The 20,648-nt window shown below is 39.4% G+C and overlaps 1 protein-coding gene across 1 annotated transcript in view; it reads left to right on the top strand.

Annotated features, from left to right (window-relative positions):
* Nucleotides 1-20,648, top strand: part of CR2 (complement C3d receptor 2) — a 49,063-nt gene that overhangs the window by 24,770 nt on the left and 3,645 nt on the right. The window contains exons 14-25 of the mRNA XM_042464289.1: nucleotides 1,418-1,597; nucleotides 3,123-3,329; nucleotides 4,271-4,453; nucleotides 8,511-8,693; nucleotides 9,073-9,258; nucleotides 11,014-11,196; nucleotides 11,900-12,082; nucleotides 13,908-14,090; nucleotides 15,092-15,283; nucleotides 17,210-17,389; nucleotides 18,527-18,556; nucleotides 20,364-20,436. Of these exons, the coding sequence (XP_042320223.1) occupies nucleotides 1,418-1,597; nucleotides 3,123-3,329; nucleotides 4,271-4,453; nucleotides 8,511-8,693; nucleotides 9,073-9,258; nucleotides 11,014-11,196; nucleotides 11,900-12,082; nucleotides 13,908-14,090; nucleotides 15,092-15,283; nucleotides 17,210-17,389; nucleotides 18,527-18,556; nucleotides 20,364-20,436 (1,963 nt within the window). The remainder of the gene's footprint in view (nucleotides 1-1,417; nucleotides 1,598-3,122; nucleotides 3,330-4,270; nucleotides 4,454-8,510; nucleotides 8,694-9,072; nucleotides 9,259-11,013; nucleotides 11,197-11,899; nucleotides 12,083-13,907; nucleotides 14,091-15,091; nucleotides 15,284-17,209; nucleotides 17,390-18,526; nucleotides 18,557-20,363; nucleotides 20,437-20,648) is intronic.

Genomic DNA, 20,648 nt, shown 5'->3' with positions numbered 1-20,648 from the left:
GAAATGTGTAATTATTATTGCCACTAGTAGTCTCAGCAAATACGTAGCTCCTGTTTATTTAATGGTGTTGGATACTAACATGACTTAATTTTAGTGATGGTCCTGTGAGTCATATTTCTTGACATAGATTCAAATTAAAAGGAAGCATAACAAACCCCGAATTTCTGTCTGACTTGTATTTTAAACCAAGTGGAAGAGCCACATACAATCCCTCTTCTTCTGTCTCTGAGTACCCTTTCTATTATCCCAGTTTACCTCACCAGTACTACCCAGCTTGGTATGTGATATGAAGGAGCAGAAGAAGATTTCTGCCTCCATTTTTTGGTGTGTTGTGTGCTAGTATGTAGCACACCAGACCACTGGTAGCCACTAAGAAATGAAGGGCTTGTGTACACTACTTATAACCCCCAATTTCCCCCCAGGCTTACTACATGCTGTTTACATTATGGAAGACCCAAATCCTGAATTGGATCCAGGCTGTTTTCACTACACCTGGACCTGATTCGGAGTTTCCACCCCACATCCCACATTATAAAGACCTTTTGTCTGGGTTTTGCAAAAAACCCAGAGCAAAACATGGTGACAAAGGCGAGTTCCCTTCCCATATGGTCCTTGCAAGTATCCCTGCCATGGGTATGAGTTACTCTGAAGTCAGAATGAGGAGCCCAGCATTAATAACATGGCTGGGCACCTTATTCTGACTTCAGAGTGATTTGTGCCCACAGCGGTGGCACCAGACAACTTGCAGGGACTGTGTGGGAAGGCAGCCGCCCATTGTTCACCGAAAACCTGCAGCAGGTAAGTGGGGATTCAGGGACAATTCAGGACCCAAATACTCTAGGGAACATTTCAGTATATTCTGGCACATGCAGATGAGCCTGACATATCATATCAGTCATAATAGGGCAACTACATTTTCTTCATGTTCTTTGCAGAATGGTGAACTAGGTGGCCACATCCTTAAGGATAGAGGTCTTCTCCCTAGTGCTTAACTTGCCACATTATAAGCATGATCATTATGAGAAACAAGATGAAGGGAGGGACTTTCCTCCTTTTTGCTTTCTTTGCCTGTTGTAGCTTTGCAAAGACTGGTATGAGGATATAGCTCACTCTGTTTTCTTTTTCCTGCTTTCTGTGGCTTACTATCATACCATCATACTAAGGTATGTGACTTTGACTTTATGGACCAGAGCATTCCTTACCAATCAGAACAGTGGCCTCCTGCATGCAAACTATGTGTTACACTGAGCAGTTATCTTGTCACACGCCAGAAAGGATTTTATCACATACTGGAGAAAGCTGGAATTTTGAGTTTTCTATCAAAGTTCTGTATTAAGGATATGGTTCTGTGATTCTTTTTTCATCCAGGTTTCATATAATACAGAATTTAATTATGGCTTTTTCTTCTGCTTTGCAGTCAGTAGCTGTGTAAGTCCAAAAATTCAGAATGGAAAAATAACAAGATCTAAAGTAGAAGAGAAATCCACAGGGATGATTACAATTGAATGTAACCCTGGCTATATCCTCAAAGGCAACCATACAATCCGGTGCATGTCTGATAGAATGTGGGACTCTCCTGTGCCCATATGTGTCAAGGGTATGTAATACTAGAACTATGGTTGGATTATATTTGTCTGAGATGTACGAGAAATCCACTAACATTTGTTTGAGATATGAAATTCTTTGCTATGTTTAGTCCTATTCAAATGACCTGTCAGCAGAACTAACACAGGAACATAGCGAAATACAAAGTCGAAGGCTTTCAGGGCCGGCATCCATATTTTTTGTGGGTTTTTCAGGCTGTGTGGCCATGTTCTAGCAGAATTTCTTCCTGACATTTTGCCAGCATCTGTGGCTGGCATTTTATTTATTTATTTAGTTAGTTAGTTATTTATATCCCGCCCTTCAGCCCTAATGGCTCTCAGGGCGGCTTACAATTATTGTTTTTAATCAGACAGTTCCCTGCCCTCAGGCTTACAATCTAAAAGACACGAAACAAAAGGAGAAGGGAATGGTGGAGGGAAAGGGGATGAGGTCCAGTGGTTCTTCTCTCCCTCTGAGGCCTGGACCAAGGCAAATGGATTGGAGGGAGGGCTCTTCCTTCTTCCAGGCTAGTCCTGATGGAGCTGGACCTGCCTGGTGAACTCCCTCTCAGGCCGGCAGATGGCAGTTGTGGAGGGCGGAGTCTCCTTCCTTCAGGCTGGCCCTGATAGAGCTGGACCTGCCTGGTGAACTCCCTCTCAGTATATATATATAGCATATATATAGCATATATATACTATGTGAGCCTGGGAATGCAGGAGTGATATGCATGTGTATTGTTCTGTTGCTGATACACATGCAAATCACTCCTGCATTCCCAGGCTCACACAGTATATACACGCCCAACTTTTTCCAGGCAAGCAGTCTCTGAAGATGCCAGCCACAGATACTGGCGAAATGTCAGGAAGAAACTCTACTAGAACATGGCCACATAGCCTGAAAAACCTGCAAAAAACTATGGATGCTGGCCATGAATGCCTTTGACTTCACATTAAATTCACTTTCTTCCTCACTTCAGGAAGCAAGACAGACACTCATCTTTTAGTGTACAATTTACTGCACAACAGGCTGTAACTTATGCCTGGTTCACTATTATAAGCACTGAAATATGAAAAATAATCCCCTGAAAATTTGTGTGTATATTGGACAGCAGATGAGAGAACACTTGAAAACAGAAGATCCATAGGGTGGCTTTTCACATTCCTAATTGTAACCATTACCAGCTTAACTTGGCTATAGTCTCCCTCTGCAATTTCCTTTCAGACATTTTCAGTAATGGGAGGGTATGTGTTTGTATGTTTGAGTAAAGGATGTGCATACACCCCACATCCACTCTATGTTTATCCAAGTTGCTGATCATACTGGATCCTGGACATTATACTTCCCTGTCTAATTTTGGAAGTTAGGGGAGGAAACTACCATTAACACTACCAAAATGACTCCCTGTATCCAGATTCTGGGTAACCTAAGGGTGCCACTTGACTTGGAAGAATTAAGTGCATGGAATTTGCACATTTGTGACATGTAAGTTACAATTGTAGCTTCCCCAGCCAACAACATTTTTATTTTCTTCTTCATAGGTTCCCCCTCTCCCCTACTTTCGGTTGTCCAATGCCAGCAACCTCCACATGTCCAAAACGGAATTCACAATAAGCAGGAAGTAACAGTCTTTACTAGTGGGATGGCTGTGGAATACACATGCAATCCTGGCTACATTCTTACTGGAGAGGCAACTATTTATTGTATAGACACTGGCACATGGTCTTTCCCCACTCCTCACTGTAAAGGTAAGTTTATCAGACACAAGATAACGACTTTAGAACTTCAAGCTACAAAAGTGAGGATCTGTGTTTGCATGGGTGTGTCCCTCATTCACTGAAAATAACAATTTAAGACAAAGGAGATTATCACATTTTGCAGTAATGGGAATTCACATTAATGCAATGCCATTTCAATGACAGGATAATGACAAAATCAGTGCTACATTTTCAAAGGCTTTCACATGATCGCTGTCATGGATGGGATAAGGACGGGGGAGTGATCCTGTCCCTATCTTGTCTGTGTATGATAATCTCCAAAACCTTGAATTAAGGCCAGTTAAAATGATTCCCAGACTGGAAACACACTTAGGAAACGTTTTGTATTAATTCTGCTCTGTGTAGGATAGGAGGACATATGATGATTAAAAGCAAGACTGGAAACTATTGCTTGTTGTTAAACAGCACACAATTGTTCCTTTAGACTTCAAGGCAAGATCTATGGTGCCATGCTTCTTATGTGCACATTTATAACTGAGTTTTAACCTGACAAGTCATGAAATGGTCATGGGAATCCATGACAGAGATTCATACAAATAAGATTTGTATGGCTCTCTTCTCCAGTTATGTTAACAGAAGCTGTCCCCAAATCAAGATACTTGGGGATTTAAACACTTTATGAATTTGAGATCTCCCACACAGTTGCATGGTTTTGTGCACTCACTTTGCTGTACCCACAGCACATATAAGCAATGTATTTTAGTTATTTGTTGTGTGTTCTGAGTGCTGCTCATCTGGGGCCTGAAAGAACGCAACTGAGATCCTGTCTCAGTACACGTTGATGCATCCTAGGTGTTCACACAAGATTATCCTGCAATAAAAATCTATTGAAGCACTGCAAGAGTTTGACTCTTGAAAGTGAAACATATTTTTAAATTTTCTATATGCAGCTTTCACTAATTTCCTTTCAGAGGTACAGTGCCCTCTCCCCCCATATGTCCAAAATGGGACTCACAGCAACAAAGAAACTGCAGTGTTCACCAGTGGAATGTTTGTGAAATACTCATGTGAACCTGGCTATACTATTATTGGAGAGGCAACAATTTATTGCACAGACTCTGGCACATGGAATCCCTCTGCCCCTTATTGTGGAGGTAAGTATCTTACTCATGAGTAAAGGAGGTTTCTTTCACAGTGCATAAAGAAGTCTTAATGGCAACCCACCACCTAATAATTCAGACAAGGGCTTTTTTTAAAAAGCATCTGTGAACCTGGAGGATGTATACTTCTGAATTAGGAATGTGAACTTTCACTTAGTTTATTCTCATGCACAGAACGTGAGTGAGATGAGTAGAGTTTTATATTTCTCAATGATGCATTTTCATATTTTAATATTTCTTTGGTGCAAATTCTGTGAACTCTTTTTTGCATTTAATATTTATGAAGATAACTCTGATATGCTTCAAGATACCTTTCGTTATTATTGGCATGGAAATTTGCAATTTTCAAATATTGTTTACATATCCTTTCGGAACTATGGGAGCAGCATTTAAATGTAATGGCTGAAATGATGAGCTTCCATTGGCAGAACTGGGTTACGAAAACAAAGGAGGCTCTAAGGCTTGGTGGAGAAAGGAACCAGTGTTGGAACATTTAGTTGCTCCAGCTGGAATGAGTGTTGGAACATTTACTACCGCCAGTTTTTGGAGATAGTAGTTGTCCATGCCTGCTGGCTTTTATAATTTCACCTCTTTATTTTATATAAAGTAAAAAAGGCATGTTCAGACATCTTTTTCTCTTGTGTTCTGAAACTATCTTCAGCTCTGTTCTTAAATTAGAAGCAGGGGTAGTGAAAGGACAGAGAGAGGGGAATGAGAAAGAGAGAGAGAATACTGTTTTAGAAGTTCCTCTTGACTTAATTTTCATATTTCCTGTGTCTATAAAGTGAATGAAAAATTTCCACTTAAAGGGCATTTGTAAATACTTTTCATAGATAAATGAATAATTATATTCCCAGGCACTCACTTTAAAGACATTAGAGGTTGAACTTACTTCCCGAGCTGTTCACCAAGAACCATAATTAAAATTGGACTGGTCATTTCATTTTCATACACAAGAGATTTTGAATTTGAATCAACATTCTCGTGCACTATTGGCACTATAGGTCTGTCCCTGGCTTTCCACTCCACCAAATGCATCTGAGGAAGTAGACTTAAGTTTATGAAAGCTCATATTGCCAACTTATTTCTTTCAGTTAGTCTCAAAAGTGCTACCAGATCTCTCTACATACTGATTCTACAGACTAAGGAGCTTATCTGATGCACTTTAAAACTGGCTCAAGCATCCCAGGTTTATTGCATGCTAAATCGCCACCTAATCACTGTCCATCACCCACCCGGGTCCCAGCTGCGCTCTGCCAGCACTTTTTCAAAAGCCGGAAAGCTCCTGACTTTGAAACAGTGGTGGTGGACCATGGCTGGAACCCGGCTTGGACCCGGGCTGATGGTAGGCGGCAATTAGGTGGCATGCAATAATCCTCACTGTCATCCTGCATCCTGGCTGCAGCCCAGGACACTTGAGCTGGTTTTAAAGTTCATCTGATAAGCCCCTAACATGACTATATCTTTAAATTCTTCCACAGCAGTGGCAGTATTCAACAGGGGAATATTAGTGAAATATGTGAATTCACTCATGTGAATCTGGTCATACTGTTATTGTTACTGGGTATACTGTTTTGTCAATTAACTGAATTGTTTTAAGGTTGGCAAGATTTTTCAGAAGGGGTTTGTCATTGCCTTCCTTGGAGGTTGAAAGAGTGTGAGCTGCCCAAAGTCATGCAGTGGGTTTCCAGGTCAGAGTGAGGCTCTGAACTATGACAGATGAATATCAAATTATTCAAATTCTGTCTTGTACCAGATCTGTATCTTCTGCAGTGTTGCCAACAAGTCTCGAAGATAATTCCCGGAAATGTTTGTCCAAAACACGCTGAATCCCCCCAGATCACACGGAATATTCAGTCACAATTCCCGGAAAATTCCCATAATGTTAAAATGACGGATGTTTTGCAAATAAACATAAACATAATTGAATAAAAATAATTGTAACTTATTTCAACCCTCAAAAATCACCATTGAACCAAACAAAGAATGTTTCAGTCCTTTTAAGATATTTATTTTGACATGAAAGGGGTTCAGGAAGCTTTGTGCCAAATAGAAACGTGTTCGGATGCAACCGCACTGCAGAAATAAATCCAGTTTGACGCCCTTTTAATTGCCATGGCTCAGTGCTAGGGAATCCTGGGAATTCTAGTTTTTGGAGACATTTAACCTTCTCTCTCAGCAAACTCTGGTGTGACAACAAACTACAATTCCCAGGAGTTCATAACACTGGGCCATGGCAGTAAAAACGGTATGAAACTGGATTGTCTCTGGAGTCTGGAGTGAAGATGCAGCCTGAGTTGGGTCCAAGACACACTGCAGAAATAATCCAGTTTGAGACTGCTTTAACTGCCCTGGCTCAGTGCTAGGGAACCCTGGGAAGTGTAGTTTTGTGAGACATTGAGCCTTCTTTATCAAAAAGAGCTCTGGTGCCACAACAAACTACAATTCCCAGGATTCCCTAGCACTGAGCCAGGAGAGTTAAAGCAGTCACAAACTGGATTATTTCTGCAGTATGGATGGCAATGGAAAAGGGAACGAAAAAGAGATCCACAAAACAAAATTCTTGGAAGACAGGGCAGGGATGCCAATTTACCAGGTGCTCTGCCCATGCTCAGAGGCATATTTAATCCCTAACACACACACACACACACACACACACTCTCAGGGACATCACCACATTCATATCACACAACTAGTAGGGGGCAGCCCATGGAAGGGTGGGAAGATGGAGATAAACATCTATTTTTCTACCCAGGTGCTCTGCCCATGCTCAGAAGCACCTTTCCACCTCTTTTTCTCCTCACATCTCCTCTATTCTTCTACTTTCCCCCTCCACTAGATTCTCCTCCCATCAACCCAAATGGTCCACCTCACAGTACAACAACAACCCTGAGAGGTAGGCTTGGGGCACTCTGCCCAAGCTCAGGAATTATTCAGAAATTCAAATGTCACTCTCAGGCACACACAGCAGTCCACAACATCAAGCCATGATACCATGATCAAGTATTGCCTTTGTGTGCCTTAAAACTTATTTCTTACTTGGAAATCCAAGGCAATTAGGAGTAAGCCAGTCAAGATCCCTCACTCCCTGCCTCTCTCCAGCACTTTTGCCCCTGGAGCCTGAGAATGCCGGGGGGGGGGGCAATCACTGTCCTCTCTCTGATTGGCTGAACTCCAAACAGATGGGGTTGGTTGGGCTTGCTCCGTCCTGGCTCTCAGAAGAAGTCATTAGAGAGAGAGAGAGAGAGAGAGAGAGAGAGAGAGTTTTCTCCAGCCCTCTTGGCTGAAAACTGTTACACTCCAGAGGGTTGGTTGCTCTGCAGGCAGCCTTCTCAGGCTGGAGCTGAAAGGGCCAAAGTCGCGGAAAAGGCACTGAATTAGAGCAAGGCACGAAAATCACACGAAAAGCTCTGAAAAGTCCCCGTTTTCACGTGAAAGTCGCAAAATTGGCAACACTGATCTTCTGTGAAATTGACAATGAGGGATGGGAGGAGAGTGTATTTTGAAGCATAGGCCAGCAGTTTCTAGCATTAAGACCTTTTTTCAAAAAAGAAGTAACTACAAACTAATTATTTCAGTTACTTTTGACCAATATAAATGTGGAGTTGCTTTTTTTTTTTTTAATGGTGAGCATAATGGTAGCTAACTACTTTTGGGGGTGCTTGGAAAAATAACTAATTAACCAATTTCTAAGTGTAGAGTTTGTTATGGCATGGGGCTGAAACTTCTGATACCTTTTTATATAAGAGAAGGCGGCTGTGCTGCTCACTTTAAAAGGGAACCAGGGCAAGATGCCCCTTTTGGCCATTCATCATAGCACTTATTACTGTACTTCCCCCCCTCCCCACATTATTTTTTTCATGCATAGATGCTACATCAAGCCATCACTTTGCTTTAACAAATTTTCATTTTGGAAGAGTTTTAAACTTTACAAGTTACCATGGCTATTTGCTATGTCAGAGAGATTTTATTTACCATACATCTTCTGGAGCTTTAACCCTGCTTGTAATAAACAAAAGAATTGGTATCACTCTCTTTTATTCTTTTGCAGTTATGCATTGTCCAGTACCACAAAAAATTGCCCATGGAAGGTATATTGGAGAAGATTTCACATATGGAAAGTCTGTCATATACATTTGTGATGCTGGCTATTCCCTCATTGGAGATCATGAAGTTACTTGCATTTTAGAAGGCTCAAATTCTCTAAACTGGGCTGAACCTCCAAAATGCAAAGGTTCTTTTTAATTTTTTTTACAAGTTCACTCTGTAGTGTACAGTCTCTTATTCATATCTTCTTAATGCTGATCTTTTGTATTGCACTTTAATGGTTTTGTAGCATGTACTGAAAAGCTGTCCTAATTTTAATTACTGTGACAGTATTGGGGGGGGGGGGTAGGATAGAAACCAATTCTTGAACTTTGGTCACATTATGAGAAGGTATGATTCATTAGAAAAGACAATAATGCCAGGAAAGGTAGAAGGTAATAGAAAGAGAGGAAGACCACAAACTAGATGGAGAGATTCAATCAAGGAGGTTATGGGCCTGAATTTGCAGGACCTAAGCATATCAGCACAAACCAACTTAATTTTGTATTTGAATATTTTCTCCATAGGCTGTCTTGCACCTCCAGAAATTGTCAATGGGAAACATGACACTGAAATTAAAGAAGATTTTCCATATGGCTCCTCGGTGACTTATCACTGTGATCCTGGTTACTTTCTTACTGGAGCAGCAACAATATACTGCTTATCTTCTGGAACATGGGATCAACCTGTCCCTCACTGTAAAGTCAAACAGTGTATGTGAATGCATAGTTATTTTTTTCTGCTGAAGCACTGTAGCAATGGTATAGATGACATGTAGTTCTAACTGCTTGAAAAGTCACCTGAGTGCTGCATTGTTTAGTCTACAGATATTTCATATTGGTTGTAATGTATTGCTCAGGATATAACTGTCCATGATAACAGTTGGAAATAATCATGTAGCGAGCCAATGAAGTGTAGTTGTTTGAAAATTGGATTAGGACTCCAGGAAACTTTGTCCATGTCATCCTCTGTAAATATAAGAGGAAGGCACTGGCAAACCTCCTCTGAATAAAGCTTGCCAATAAAACTCCATGATAGGGTCACCATAAATCAGTAAACTTGAAGGCACATAACAACATAATAATGCAAGTACATATTTGCAATATAGTGCCACAATATGGAATGCCTTCTGCAGTTATGAAGTTGATATTTGATCTATGAAATCAAGGAGATTAAAATTTGAGATTACTACTAGAAAATTCTCAAAAGAATGGGATCTTCTTTCTAGATGACAATAGATGATGATATGAGCTTATATTAGTGATGTCACCAAAACTCGTATTTCCAGATTTGGATTCAAAAGAAGAGTAACATATTTGCATTTTTCTTCTCACTTGTCTTCAACTAAGTGGAAGATTAGTTTCTCACCTAAACTTTTCTGAGTCTTTACTGATTTCCCATCATCACTTTTTCCCTTCTTCCCAGTTATTCTGCAGTCAAAGGGGAAAGAATATAATATCTTTCCTTTCTCACTTCTTTGGGTATCTTCAAGTCACCCGTCAATTTATGGCAACCCCATGAATTTCATAGGGTCTTCTAAGGCAAGGAATACTCACAGGTGGTTTTACCAGTTCTTTCCTTTGAAATATAGCCTTATAGCATCTGATATTTGTTTGCGATCTCCTGTCCAAGAACTAACCAGGGCTGACCCTACTCAGCTTCCAAAATCAGCCACGACTGACTTGTCTTAACAATAAGCTAAGCTACCTCCCAGATGTTGCTGTTGTTGTTTTGAGACACCTTTTGGCTTATTTTAGAGAGAATCCAAAAGCAAATGGGGTGCAGGGATCTGACATAACAAGTTTTATTTTCTCTTGTTGATTTACTTTATGCGAAAGGAAAGGAATTGTTCTTATTGCAACCCTTTCACATTAAAAATCACAGAGGCAGGCCCTGGAAAATTACAATAAATGAATGCATTTTAAAATAATTTTAAGGAATGTTTTAGTCTGTTTTGAAATCTTTTATTACTATGTTGAATGTTAAAATGTTTTGATTCATTGCACAATTCTTGGAGGCCCTGGTGGATTGAGAGGCAATGCACGAATACTATGAACAAATACATCCAAAATCCTTGTTAGGTTTTTGGAGGCATGTTATTCTTTTTCTGTGCTACTTATTTAAGAGACAAAATAGTTATATGGAATTAATAGCAAACATAAAAAGAAGAGAAAATATTGCAAGGGCTTCAACAGCAGTGTTTAAACACTGAAATGTCAAATCTGATTAGGCTTGTGGATTGAAAATTAGAGAGGGCTCCCTTATATTGGAGAGGGCACCTGTACCTTTAATGGTTGTGTAGAATTGGGAATTTCAGCACAAGTTGTTTATTGAAATTCTGCACAACCATTAAGCGTTCTGTATTGTAATCTAAAACAGAAAATCCATTGTTTCTATATTCTGTTGTAGATACTTTTGGTCATTCAGTAGCACTGAAGACAATAATATTCTGCCTTTATTACTTTTAGTGGTAGAGTGTTCCTTACCTCCAAATGTCCAGCATGGGAAATACAATGCCTCAGAATCAACAAAATACAGCAGTGGAAAGTTTGTAAAATATATTTGTGAACCTGGTTATGTACTAAAAGGAGAAGCAACAATATATTGCACAGCTTCTGGCAAGTGGAGCCTCCCTGTGCCATACTGTGATGGTAAGACTCTGTTCACCGTTACGATAAGCTAGCAAAAAACCTGAATGTGCCAATATGCTGGTTTGTGCTTTTTCCACCTAAAGTTATGGCTCTAGAAGAATCTTTGAGAGAGTGGGCCACTACAAATATCATGTAGAATGGATCTTTAGTATCCACTGGGATTTGATTCAAGTCCCATTAAATACAATACAGTCATGTAGTAAAGTGGTGTCTCTTATCTAAAATGGAAAAATCAAATTGTTTATTAATTTTTAAAATATTTTCAAGGCATGGATGGCTGAATCTGTGGATAAATAATCTGTACCTATGGAGTGCCAACTGTATTTTTCACCCCTGGAAGCTCTTACGTATAGGGGAAAAAGGAATAAAAACTACATATAAATCAGATGTGATAGCTGATCACACATTTGTCAGTGCATATGCACTAGCTTTTACCAAATTCTAATATTAGAAATACAAAAACATACTCCAAGCAGCAGGAAAATAGACCTAACCCAAAATTAAATGTTGTCCCAGGAGCAGTCCCTAAAGATTTACCTTGATGGTTCTCTATCCACTTTGATCAGCTTTTAGAACTGAAGTCACTCAAAGTGGCACCTTGACAGGCCTATTGGAAATGAACCCAAGTGAGCACAGATCAAGTTTTTCAGAACTTACTTGAGGTCAACTTTTTTACAGTTTCTGCCTCTCTTTTATTCTTTAGAGATTCGATGCCAGCAACCCCCACATATCCAAAATGGCACGTACAGCAACCTGGAAACAGAAGCATTTAGTAGTGGAATGTCTGTCAGATACACTTGTGAGGCTGGGTACTCTCTTATTGGAGAGGCAACTATCTATTGCATAGAGTCTGGTTCATGGAGCCTTCCTGCCCCTCGCTGTGAAGGTAAGTATCTTACTCATCAGCACTGGTGGCTTCATTTGCTGTGCACAGAACATGCAAATAAGTCTCATAAGAGACACCTACTGTCCGATAATTTTTACTTGGAATTTTAAAAAGAATTTAACACCCCAAACCTGGTTCTGATGGGTGTACTGAACCTGGAGGCTCCTTTTACCTTTACTGGCTCATAAGAGAAACTTCCATAGGTAGAACCTGGGTGACACTCTATCCCCAGCGTTTTCAGTTAGGGAAGCACAAATGTTTTGTCGTGTCATGTACATTTATTTAATAATTTATTTATAATTTTCCAGCAATGGAGGGTAAGAGCTAATGTTCCTTTTCACTACTCAACCTCAAATGTTCCTAGAGTAGCCTACAGAGTTGGTTTGATAGTTCCCTGCCTGCAGGCTTACATAAATAAAACACAGCATACGAGGAAAAGAGGATAGTGGTGTGGGAATTAACTTCAGTAGTTACTGTAATGGTAGTTGGAATGGAGAGAGGGGCTCTAACCAGCTGCTGGGCACAGTCACAATGGAGCTGGGCTTGACTGCTTTTCTCTTTCTCAGAGGCCAGGTGACTGATAGAAGGGTATTATATATAACCTAAGTAATTTTAATTGCTTATAATCTCTGTACTAGTAATTTACTTTGCATCAAAAGTAGTAATGCTAACACTGTGTTCATCAGTTAGAAACTTGTTTTGAGAAATACTCATGTAGTTTTGCTTCAGTACTGCAGTGTTCCGCTCCTCCATCTATTCCCAATGGTGATCACAATGGTCATGGCTTGGCCAGTTTTGCTGTTGGAGACTATATATAGGCTTGCCATTTCACGGCTGCAGCCGTGACCTTCACGTTTTTTTTACCTTGGGGAAGCTCTTTCCCGGCTTCTGCATTCTGTCACCCGTGACAGCTGGACGCCAGATCTATCTTCCCTTCCAAAGCAGCCTCTGTCCGTTTGCGCTGCAGTGAGGCTTCCAGCTCCTGCATGGTCCCTATTGGCCAGGCAGGGAGGAGGAGGAGGAGGGGGAGCTTTTCATTCAGCCCAGCAGAGACTCAGAACAGAAGACTTTGCAAGGCCCGGTAGGCTTCTCTCAGAGGGGAAGGAAGGAAGGAAGGGTTTTCCCAGGGCTTTGCAAAGATTTCTTCAGAGAGGGGTTGCCATTGGTTTGGAAAATAATTGCATTCTCTCTCCCCCTCCTCAGATAGATAGGATTTTCTATTTACATGCTATTTGGTCCTGCTAAATTACAGGGGCAATAAATACCTCTGCTGATTTACAAGCTTGACCCTCACAGGCTTGGCTTTGATAGTTTTGATGCAAAGAGGCCACGCAAGAGGCCATGTTCAGTAAAGCCATGTGAAATGCCCCAATGTGGTGTCGTGTGTTTTGGAACGGAGGGGGTTGGGCAGAAAGGGAAGTACATTTCTGCCATCTGTTCAGGAATAATGCCAAAATGTCCTCCATTTTGAGCATGCCTAAGAAACATGCATTTATATTAACATTTTAAAAAAAGCATCCAATTTTTTTCGAGTGTCCTCCATTTTTTAAAAAATGTGCCCTACATTTGAAAATGTTGCCCTACATTTGTCCTACATTTGTCCCGGTTTGGAGGTCCTGGTTTATGGCAACCCTATATATGAATTACACTTGTCACCAAGGCTACTCGCTATGTGGGAAAGATTTCATTTACTGTACAACTTCTGGAGCATGGAGTCAACCCCTTCCCCAGTGTGAAGGTATTGTTATTATGTTCTCTAACTTTGTTACACTGTGAACTGAGAATCTATGTTAATAATTAGCTGACTTTTTCTGTTCTTCCGCAGTTATGCATTGTCCGCTGCCACCAAGAATTGGCCATGGAAAGTACATTGGAGAAAACTTTGTATATGGGAAGTCTGTAATATATATTTGTGATGCAGGTTATTCCCTTGTTGGACAGCGGGTGGTTACCTGTATTTTAGAAGGCTCCAATTCTGTAAACTGGACTGAACCTCCACAATGCAAAGGTTTTCTCTCTTTCAATCTCTCTCTCTCTCTCTCTGTTTTTTTAAATCCTATTGTTTGCATCTACAATTAGACTCATGCAAAAACTTAGTCCTATGTACATCCCTACTTAAAATGCATCTTTAGTTTATCACCACCTTTATGTGCAAGACAATTGTTCTGAATGATGTAGTAGCTCTTAGAAGTCTAAGGTGTTGATATAAATCAACTTTCTGATAATAAATCTGTATTGGGATAGTTTCCCTATACGGTGCCTGAGATGTGCAGTAATTGCCAAGCAGGGCATGATTATATATTAAATGCCTGCTTAAATAAAAATGTCTTAGCTTGCCAATGAGAGACCAAAAAGCGGGGGTGGGGGTGGGGTGCCTAGCCTCACATGGAAGGGAATTCCAGAGGGTGGGACCAGTTGGTTAAAATTCTCAAAGTACTGTATGGCTTCAGTGCTACTTACCATGCATACCTGTGCATGGTCTACATGGGTGCACACAGGCCCATAGCTAGGCCTTTAGAGGCCCTGGGGCAGAAAGTACATTTGGGCCCCCTATATTTTTTCATATATTCTCTTTGGGGGGCCCTTTCATTGGGGCCCCCAGGGCAGGGCCCTGGTTGCCCCAGCCTAGCTACAGGCCTGATGCACAAGTAGGGGAATCTGTATCTGCACCTTTCTTACACATGAATGGTAAAGACTGTACTGAGCTAATAAAGTGCTCATGCGGTAAATAAATAAATCCATCTGAGACAGCATACCATGATGACCTAGGTAAACAGAATATGATCTTTAGAGCTCATCTGCCCATGTATAGCAGGAAGTAGGATGTGGGTCCCCCCCCCCCCCCCCGACTAATAACTTTGTGTTCAGAAACTGATCTGAAGAGTTGACTTTGACACTAGGTTTTATCATTAACAATGAATGCATTCCAATACAGGTTAAACTGTAGGTGAAAACCAATGTCTTGGTAATATTTTTTTATTAGAATATTTTCTTCATGTGCCTCCATAGGATGCCTTACACCTCCAGAGATTGCCAATGGAAAGTATCACAATGGCTCTGGAATCCTGAAAGATTTTCCTTATGGCTCCTCAGTGACCTACCATTGTGATCCAGGCTATTTTCTTATTGGAGCAGGAACAATATACTGCCTATCTTCTGGATTATGGGATCACTCTGTGCCTCAGTGTAAAGTCATACAATGTATGTGAGGGCATACTGTATTTACTTTTGTTAGTTCAAGGACCTTCACAATAGCATAAGAGGTGCACAGCTTCACTATATTGGGGAAATTGCTTGGGAATCCATCAGCTACATTATAATCAATGTAACAGATACAATTTATAAAAATGTGTCTTAAAGACAAGCACTATGCACTTAAAAGATGAACAGGAAAAAAACTACTGTACTCTGTTTGCTGTGCACTTTCATCTTAAGGAATGACTTTCATGTGGATAATATTATCCGTTTGCAAGACAGAATTCCGTCAGCGCTAAAGAAACTCTTAAAACCCTAACTAGTCATGCATATTACTGGGAAAATGATTCTTTGGTTTAAAAAAAACTTGGAATATTATTTAATAAACCATATTCAACTGATAATCAAATCCAAGAATGTTTTGAGTCCAATAGACTTCAAGATGGCAAAAGGAGGCAAACTGTTGACATTCTTAGTAAGATGACATCTGGAAGAATGGTTGCATTTCAGCATCCTCTAAACCTCTAATTCTGAGGACCCCCTCAGATCAACCTCATACAGGATCCAGTACCAGAAGTAGCGCAGAGACCTAAGCTAATGCCCAAAGATGCTTCTGAAGTAAGGGGTAATCTCATGACCCACAGCCACTTTCTTTGGTAATTACAGATCTCTCAGCCGTCTTGCAGGCTCTGGGCTATGCATGTTTATATGGAAAGCATGCCATGCTAAGCCACCAGTTTAAGCTTTACAACATTTTGCCCATGTGTAAAGCATTGTATTGGCCAGCTATCTTGATCAAGAAAAGTTATTGGCCTTCTTTCAAAATATTTTTTCTAGAACCTTAAAAGATGTGGAATCTGAAAGACAAAAATGAATCTTATGGCATTTACCTGTGTCAAGGCTGTATGCAGACCGTCTACAACCCAGACTTCTCCCACAGCTATTTCAAAAATGAGATTTTCCCGTTCTTGAAAAAGCTGAGGGAAAAGTCTGGGTTGCTGACAGGGTTACAGCCTGAACACGGATAAATGCAAAACATCCATTTTCATCTTTTAGATCCCGCGTCTCTCCCACCAGGATTCCTGGGTGTGATAATCGCCAAAATGTGGAACAGAAGTAGCACATACATTACTCTGAGTCACAGGAGAAAAGTCAAAATGTAAACGTAACTAATAAATTAAAACAAAACATAGTTAAATCAAACTGATCAAAATCATTTGTTCTTGTTAAGCACCTTCAAGTTGACTCTGACTTCTGGTGACCCTATCATAGGCTTTGCTTGGTAAGATTTATTCAAAGGAAGTTTGCTATTGCTTTCTGTTAGAATGAGAGTGCAACCTGCCCAAGGTCTCTCAATGGGGTTCCATGGATGAGTAGAGATTCAAACCCATGTCCCCTGGAATCCTTGCCCAACACTCAAACCAAATAAACCATGGGATTGTCTGTATATGACCATTATGGACTTAAGAGGAACCATGGTGATTAAGAACAAAAAGCTTATCTAGATCAGAATTTTGTCTCTGCGCTAGTCAACTAGATACCAATGATAAGGCCACTAACAGGGTATTAGTGAAATAACACAGTCCCCCAACAACTACTATTCAGAGCTACCATGATTACTGATAGCCTTATTCTCCATGAACTGCAATCCAGAAAAAAGAAACATGTTCTTGCTTAATCTAGCAGTCATGCAGAACACCAAAGACAGTACACATAAGACTAGATGAGCATAAGAGAAGCACATGACAGAACCATTAGGGGGGGTCAAGAAAAATGCATATCCTAGTTTTTACAGATTTATTTAATAATGAACTATAATTTCACGATAACCATTTTGTTTGTTTTTTTTTTAAATTAGGGGCAGTAATTTTAAGTTATCAAGAGGGCATTTGTATGTTGCAGCTAATTTTCCTCAACACTTTTGATTTTCAGCAGCTGGATGCACCCTCCCAGAGATTTCTGGTGGTAGGAAGATAAATGCAGAAACTGTGATTGAGGTTGGAAATAATGTGACCTTGGAGTGTGAAGAAGGATATCTTTTGAATGGTAGTCCTCATGTTCAGTGTCAGCATGGTTCCATGTGGGATCCTCCTGTACCAGTTTGTAAATCAGGTGAGGAAAGAAACAAAAATACAAGGTAAGGCTCCCTGAAGTTGAGCTAAAATTCAAATGTTATGGAATAATGTGTATTGATGGCAACAGGTATTAGTAAGCATCAGCAAGAGCTGGTGGGTTTTATTACTCTCTTAACTCCTTGCATTGATTTACCTCACCCTGTCCAGTACATAGCTAACTAGTTTGTGATAGGAATGCCAAGTAGTCTTTTTTGCTTTTATTGGTTGGTTTTATAACATTTTATTATTATTCTGTTTTGTGAGCCACTCTGATATTTTTTTCATTCTTTAAATGAAGAGTTTTATATAAATCTTCTAACAAAATTAATGAATAAATCAACAAATTATACATACAGCAATGATTTATTAAGTAACCTTTATGGCAGGCCTGGCCAGAAATAGAAGAGTTGGTATATATCTTGTTAGTTTTCCTGCATTGATGCTCACAGCTTAAATAAGTCATGATGGTGGAGAGCCTATAGGTATTTTCTAGGTTTGTTATATTTTTATGCGGATTCTATAGGTAGGTTGCTGTATACTTGCAAAAAACACTGTCAGCAGTTTTACTATTTACAGAATCACAGCATTATCAGCAAAAACATAGCATAAAGCCATATTAAGAGAGAATTAAAAAAATGGCTGATGATAGAACAGTAATAATGCGCCCATACATGTGTATTCATGATTCTTTGGTTTAGTTTTTAAGACAATATCACTTTCTTTCACTTGCAAGGGGATCTTGTAGCACCTTTGAGAGTAACTAGTAGACAGAAGTTGGTAGTATAAGCTTTCGTATACTTAAGTCTACTTCATCAGATGCTTAGACATAAGTCTAGAAAAGCTTATGGCACCAACTTCTTTCTCTCAGTTTAGTCTCTAAGGTGCTACAAGATCCCTTTGCATAGTGATCCAGACTAATATAGCTATGTCTATATGTTATTTTCTTTAACATTTACTTATTCAGTTATTAAACATTACAAAATATTCTTTTTGAGATACTTGGGTCAAATTTATCATATTAGTTACCTAATTTTAAACCACATTTGTGCAGAAACTTTCAATTAAGTAATTGACTATCTTGTTTTTTGACATACAGAAAAGCAGCTAATTACTTTTCTTTTATCTTCCACATTAGCTTCCTATGTTTCTGCTGCAATAGGTTTTGGTAAGTAATTTCCAGCATCAGAGTCTTGATGTAAACATTATATATATAAAAACCCCAGAAAATTAGTAAGATTATTTTATATGTGTTAATTTTCTTCTCTGTAATTTAACCTCTGTTGGTTAGAAGCATTTATACAAATAGTGAACTCAGGTAGTCAGTGAAAAAAATGGATACTGAGAAAAAGGAGGGAGGTATACTCAGAGCTTTGCAGAAATAAATAATAAATAAAAAATAAAAATAAAGGAAAAGCTAAAAGAACAAACAACTAAGCAGGTCATTAAGAGTGAGAATGCTCAGTAGCCACAGAATCCTACATTTTGAGGATGGGAGAGAAACTGAAAGCCAGAGATGATGGATGTAATACAATATCTGAGTAAAGAAATGACTGGCTGGCTGGAACACTGAACAGGAGTACCCAGCACTTTCTTACCTTTCTTTTGCCTTCTTCTCAAACTCTTGCCCTTCTCCTACATTTCTGTAAGCTTAAAGTTTATAGACAGATAATTAGAAAAAGGCAGAAGAATTAATCTAGTGTCTAAATCAGAATGCAGAGTTGTACTGTACATTGTATCCCAAAACAAGCTGAAGTTTGATTTCAACCCAAAGCCTTACATGATATTCTAGAACAGTGCATCCCCACCTCTAGTCCTCCAGATGTTTTAGACTTCAACTCCCAGAAATTACATGCAGCATGACCAATGCTCAGGAATTCTGGGAACTGAAGTCGCAAATATCAAGATGACCAGAGTTTGAGAACCACTGTTCTAGACTATTAGTTGCTTTGTCTCCTTGAAACTCAACATGTTACGGTTTGTTACCTAAGCTGAACAAACTGGGCCTCTTGTAAGGGGATATATCTCACAGGCCATACCTAGACTAAAGATGTAGATGTATTCGTCTCACAACTTCACCCAGAAAATGCCAACTTTTGTTATGAAAGTATTAACTAGCCCCATCAGTCCTTGAATGTAGGTAGCTCTTTTATTCAGAACTTATTGGTGCAAGTTATACTGTTTTTCAAAGAAATCCTCTTTCCCTTACCAGTAACTCTCTTCCTTTAAGGGCAGTAAAAAAAAAAAAAATCAGCATTTCAGGAATGGCTATAAGACAGAGCAAAATGGCAGAAGAGCATTTTATTCCCACTCTCTCATCAACAAGGACCCTATCCACTCCATTTGTTTTATATCGTATCTTCTAATGAATCCACAGAGGCACTTTGTTATATATCATATCTTCTAATTAATCCACAGAGGCACTGCATCATTACCCCAGCAAAGTAGTTTAACTTGAGGCTACATTGCCCAAACAAACAAACTGAGCAATTCAAAAATGAGTCTCATATAAGGAATGCCAAATATGAATATCTGTATTAGAACAGTGGTGTGTTTCACAGAAGAGTAATTATGAAATTTGTACAGTTACAGGATCTGTCACAGGTTTCCAGTTTTCTTTTTAAGGTTGGGGTGAACATACACAAGAGACTGTTCAGTTTTAAATCTTTTTGTTAGGACTATGATAGGTTGAACATGAAATTTCTCAGGAACTGAAATGATGTAGTGGTGTACTTTATGCCCTTTCAGTCTGCTACTAAACAGATTTATTCTATGTTTTACAGAGTTCAGTGCACCATCTTATTATGTGCATATATTTTCAGCCCTTTTGTCTTGATGAATTATAGCACTTTTGTTATTAGTTGATGTCATACTGTTAGTTTTTTTTAAAAAAAAAACTTTAGCATTAACTTGATACAGTAAAAAGGATGAAACACTGAAATGAAAATATTTTATTTATTATTTGGTTCCAACAGGATCTCTAATTGTTATCCTGCTTCTGGTTATTTCTGGTGTTATAGGGATGATGTTTTTAAAGCGGAAGAAAACGTAAGGCACCTTTCCTTTAATTATATTATTTCTGTTGAGAAATACATTAAACACATTGGCTGCTGAAACCAGTAGATATAACAATTCATATGTCATAGCTCTGGGGTCTGATGGTATCTTCATATTGTGCCAGAGCCTTCATCTTTTGCAAACAAACAAACAAACAAACAAACAAACATATGATCCTAATGTATCCTTTGCCTTCTGTAGTG

This window comes from Sceloporus undulatus, chromosome 4, assembly GCF_019175285.1.
Source record: "Sceloporus undulatus isolate JIND9_A2432 ecotype Alabama chromosome 4, SceUnd_v1.1, whole genome shotgun sequence".
In the NCBI taxonomy this organism is placed as follows: Eukaryota; Metazoa; Chordata; class Lepidosauria; order Squamata; family Phrynosomatidae; genus Sceloporus; species Sceloporus undulatus.
Note: the sequence above shows the minus strand (reverse complement) of the source record. Positions and strands in the feature narration are given on the sequence as shown.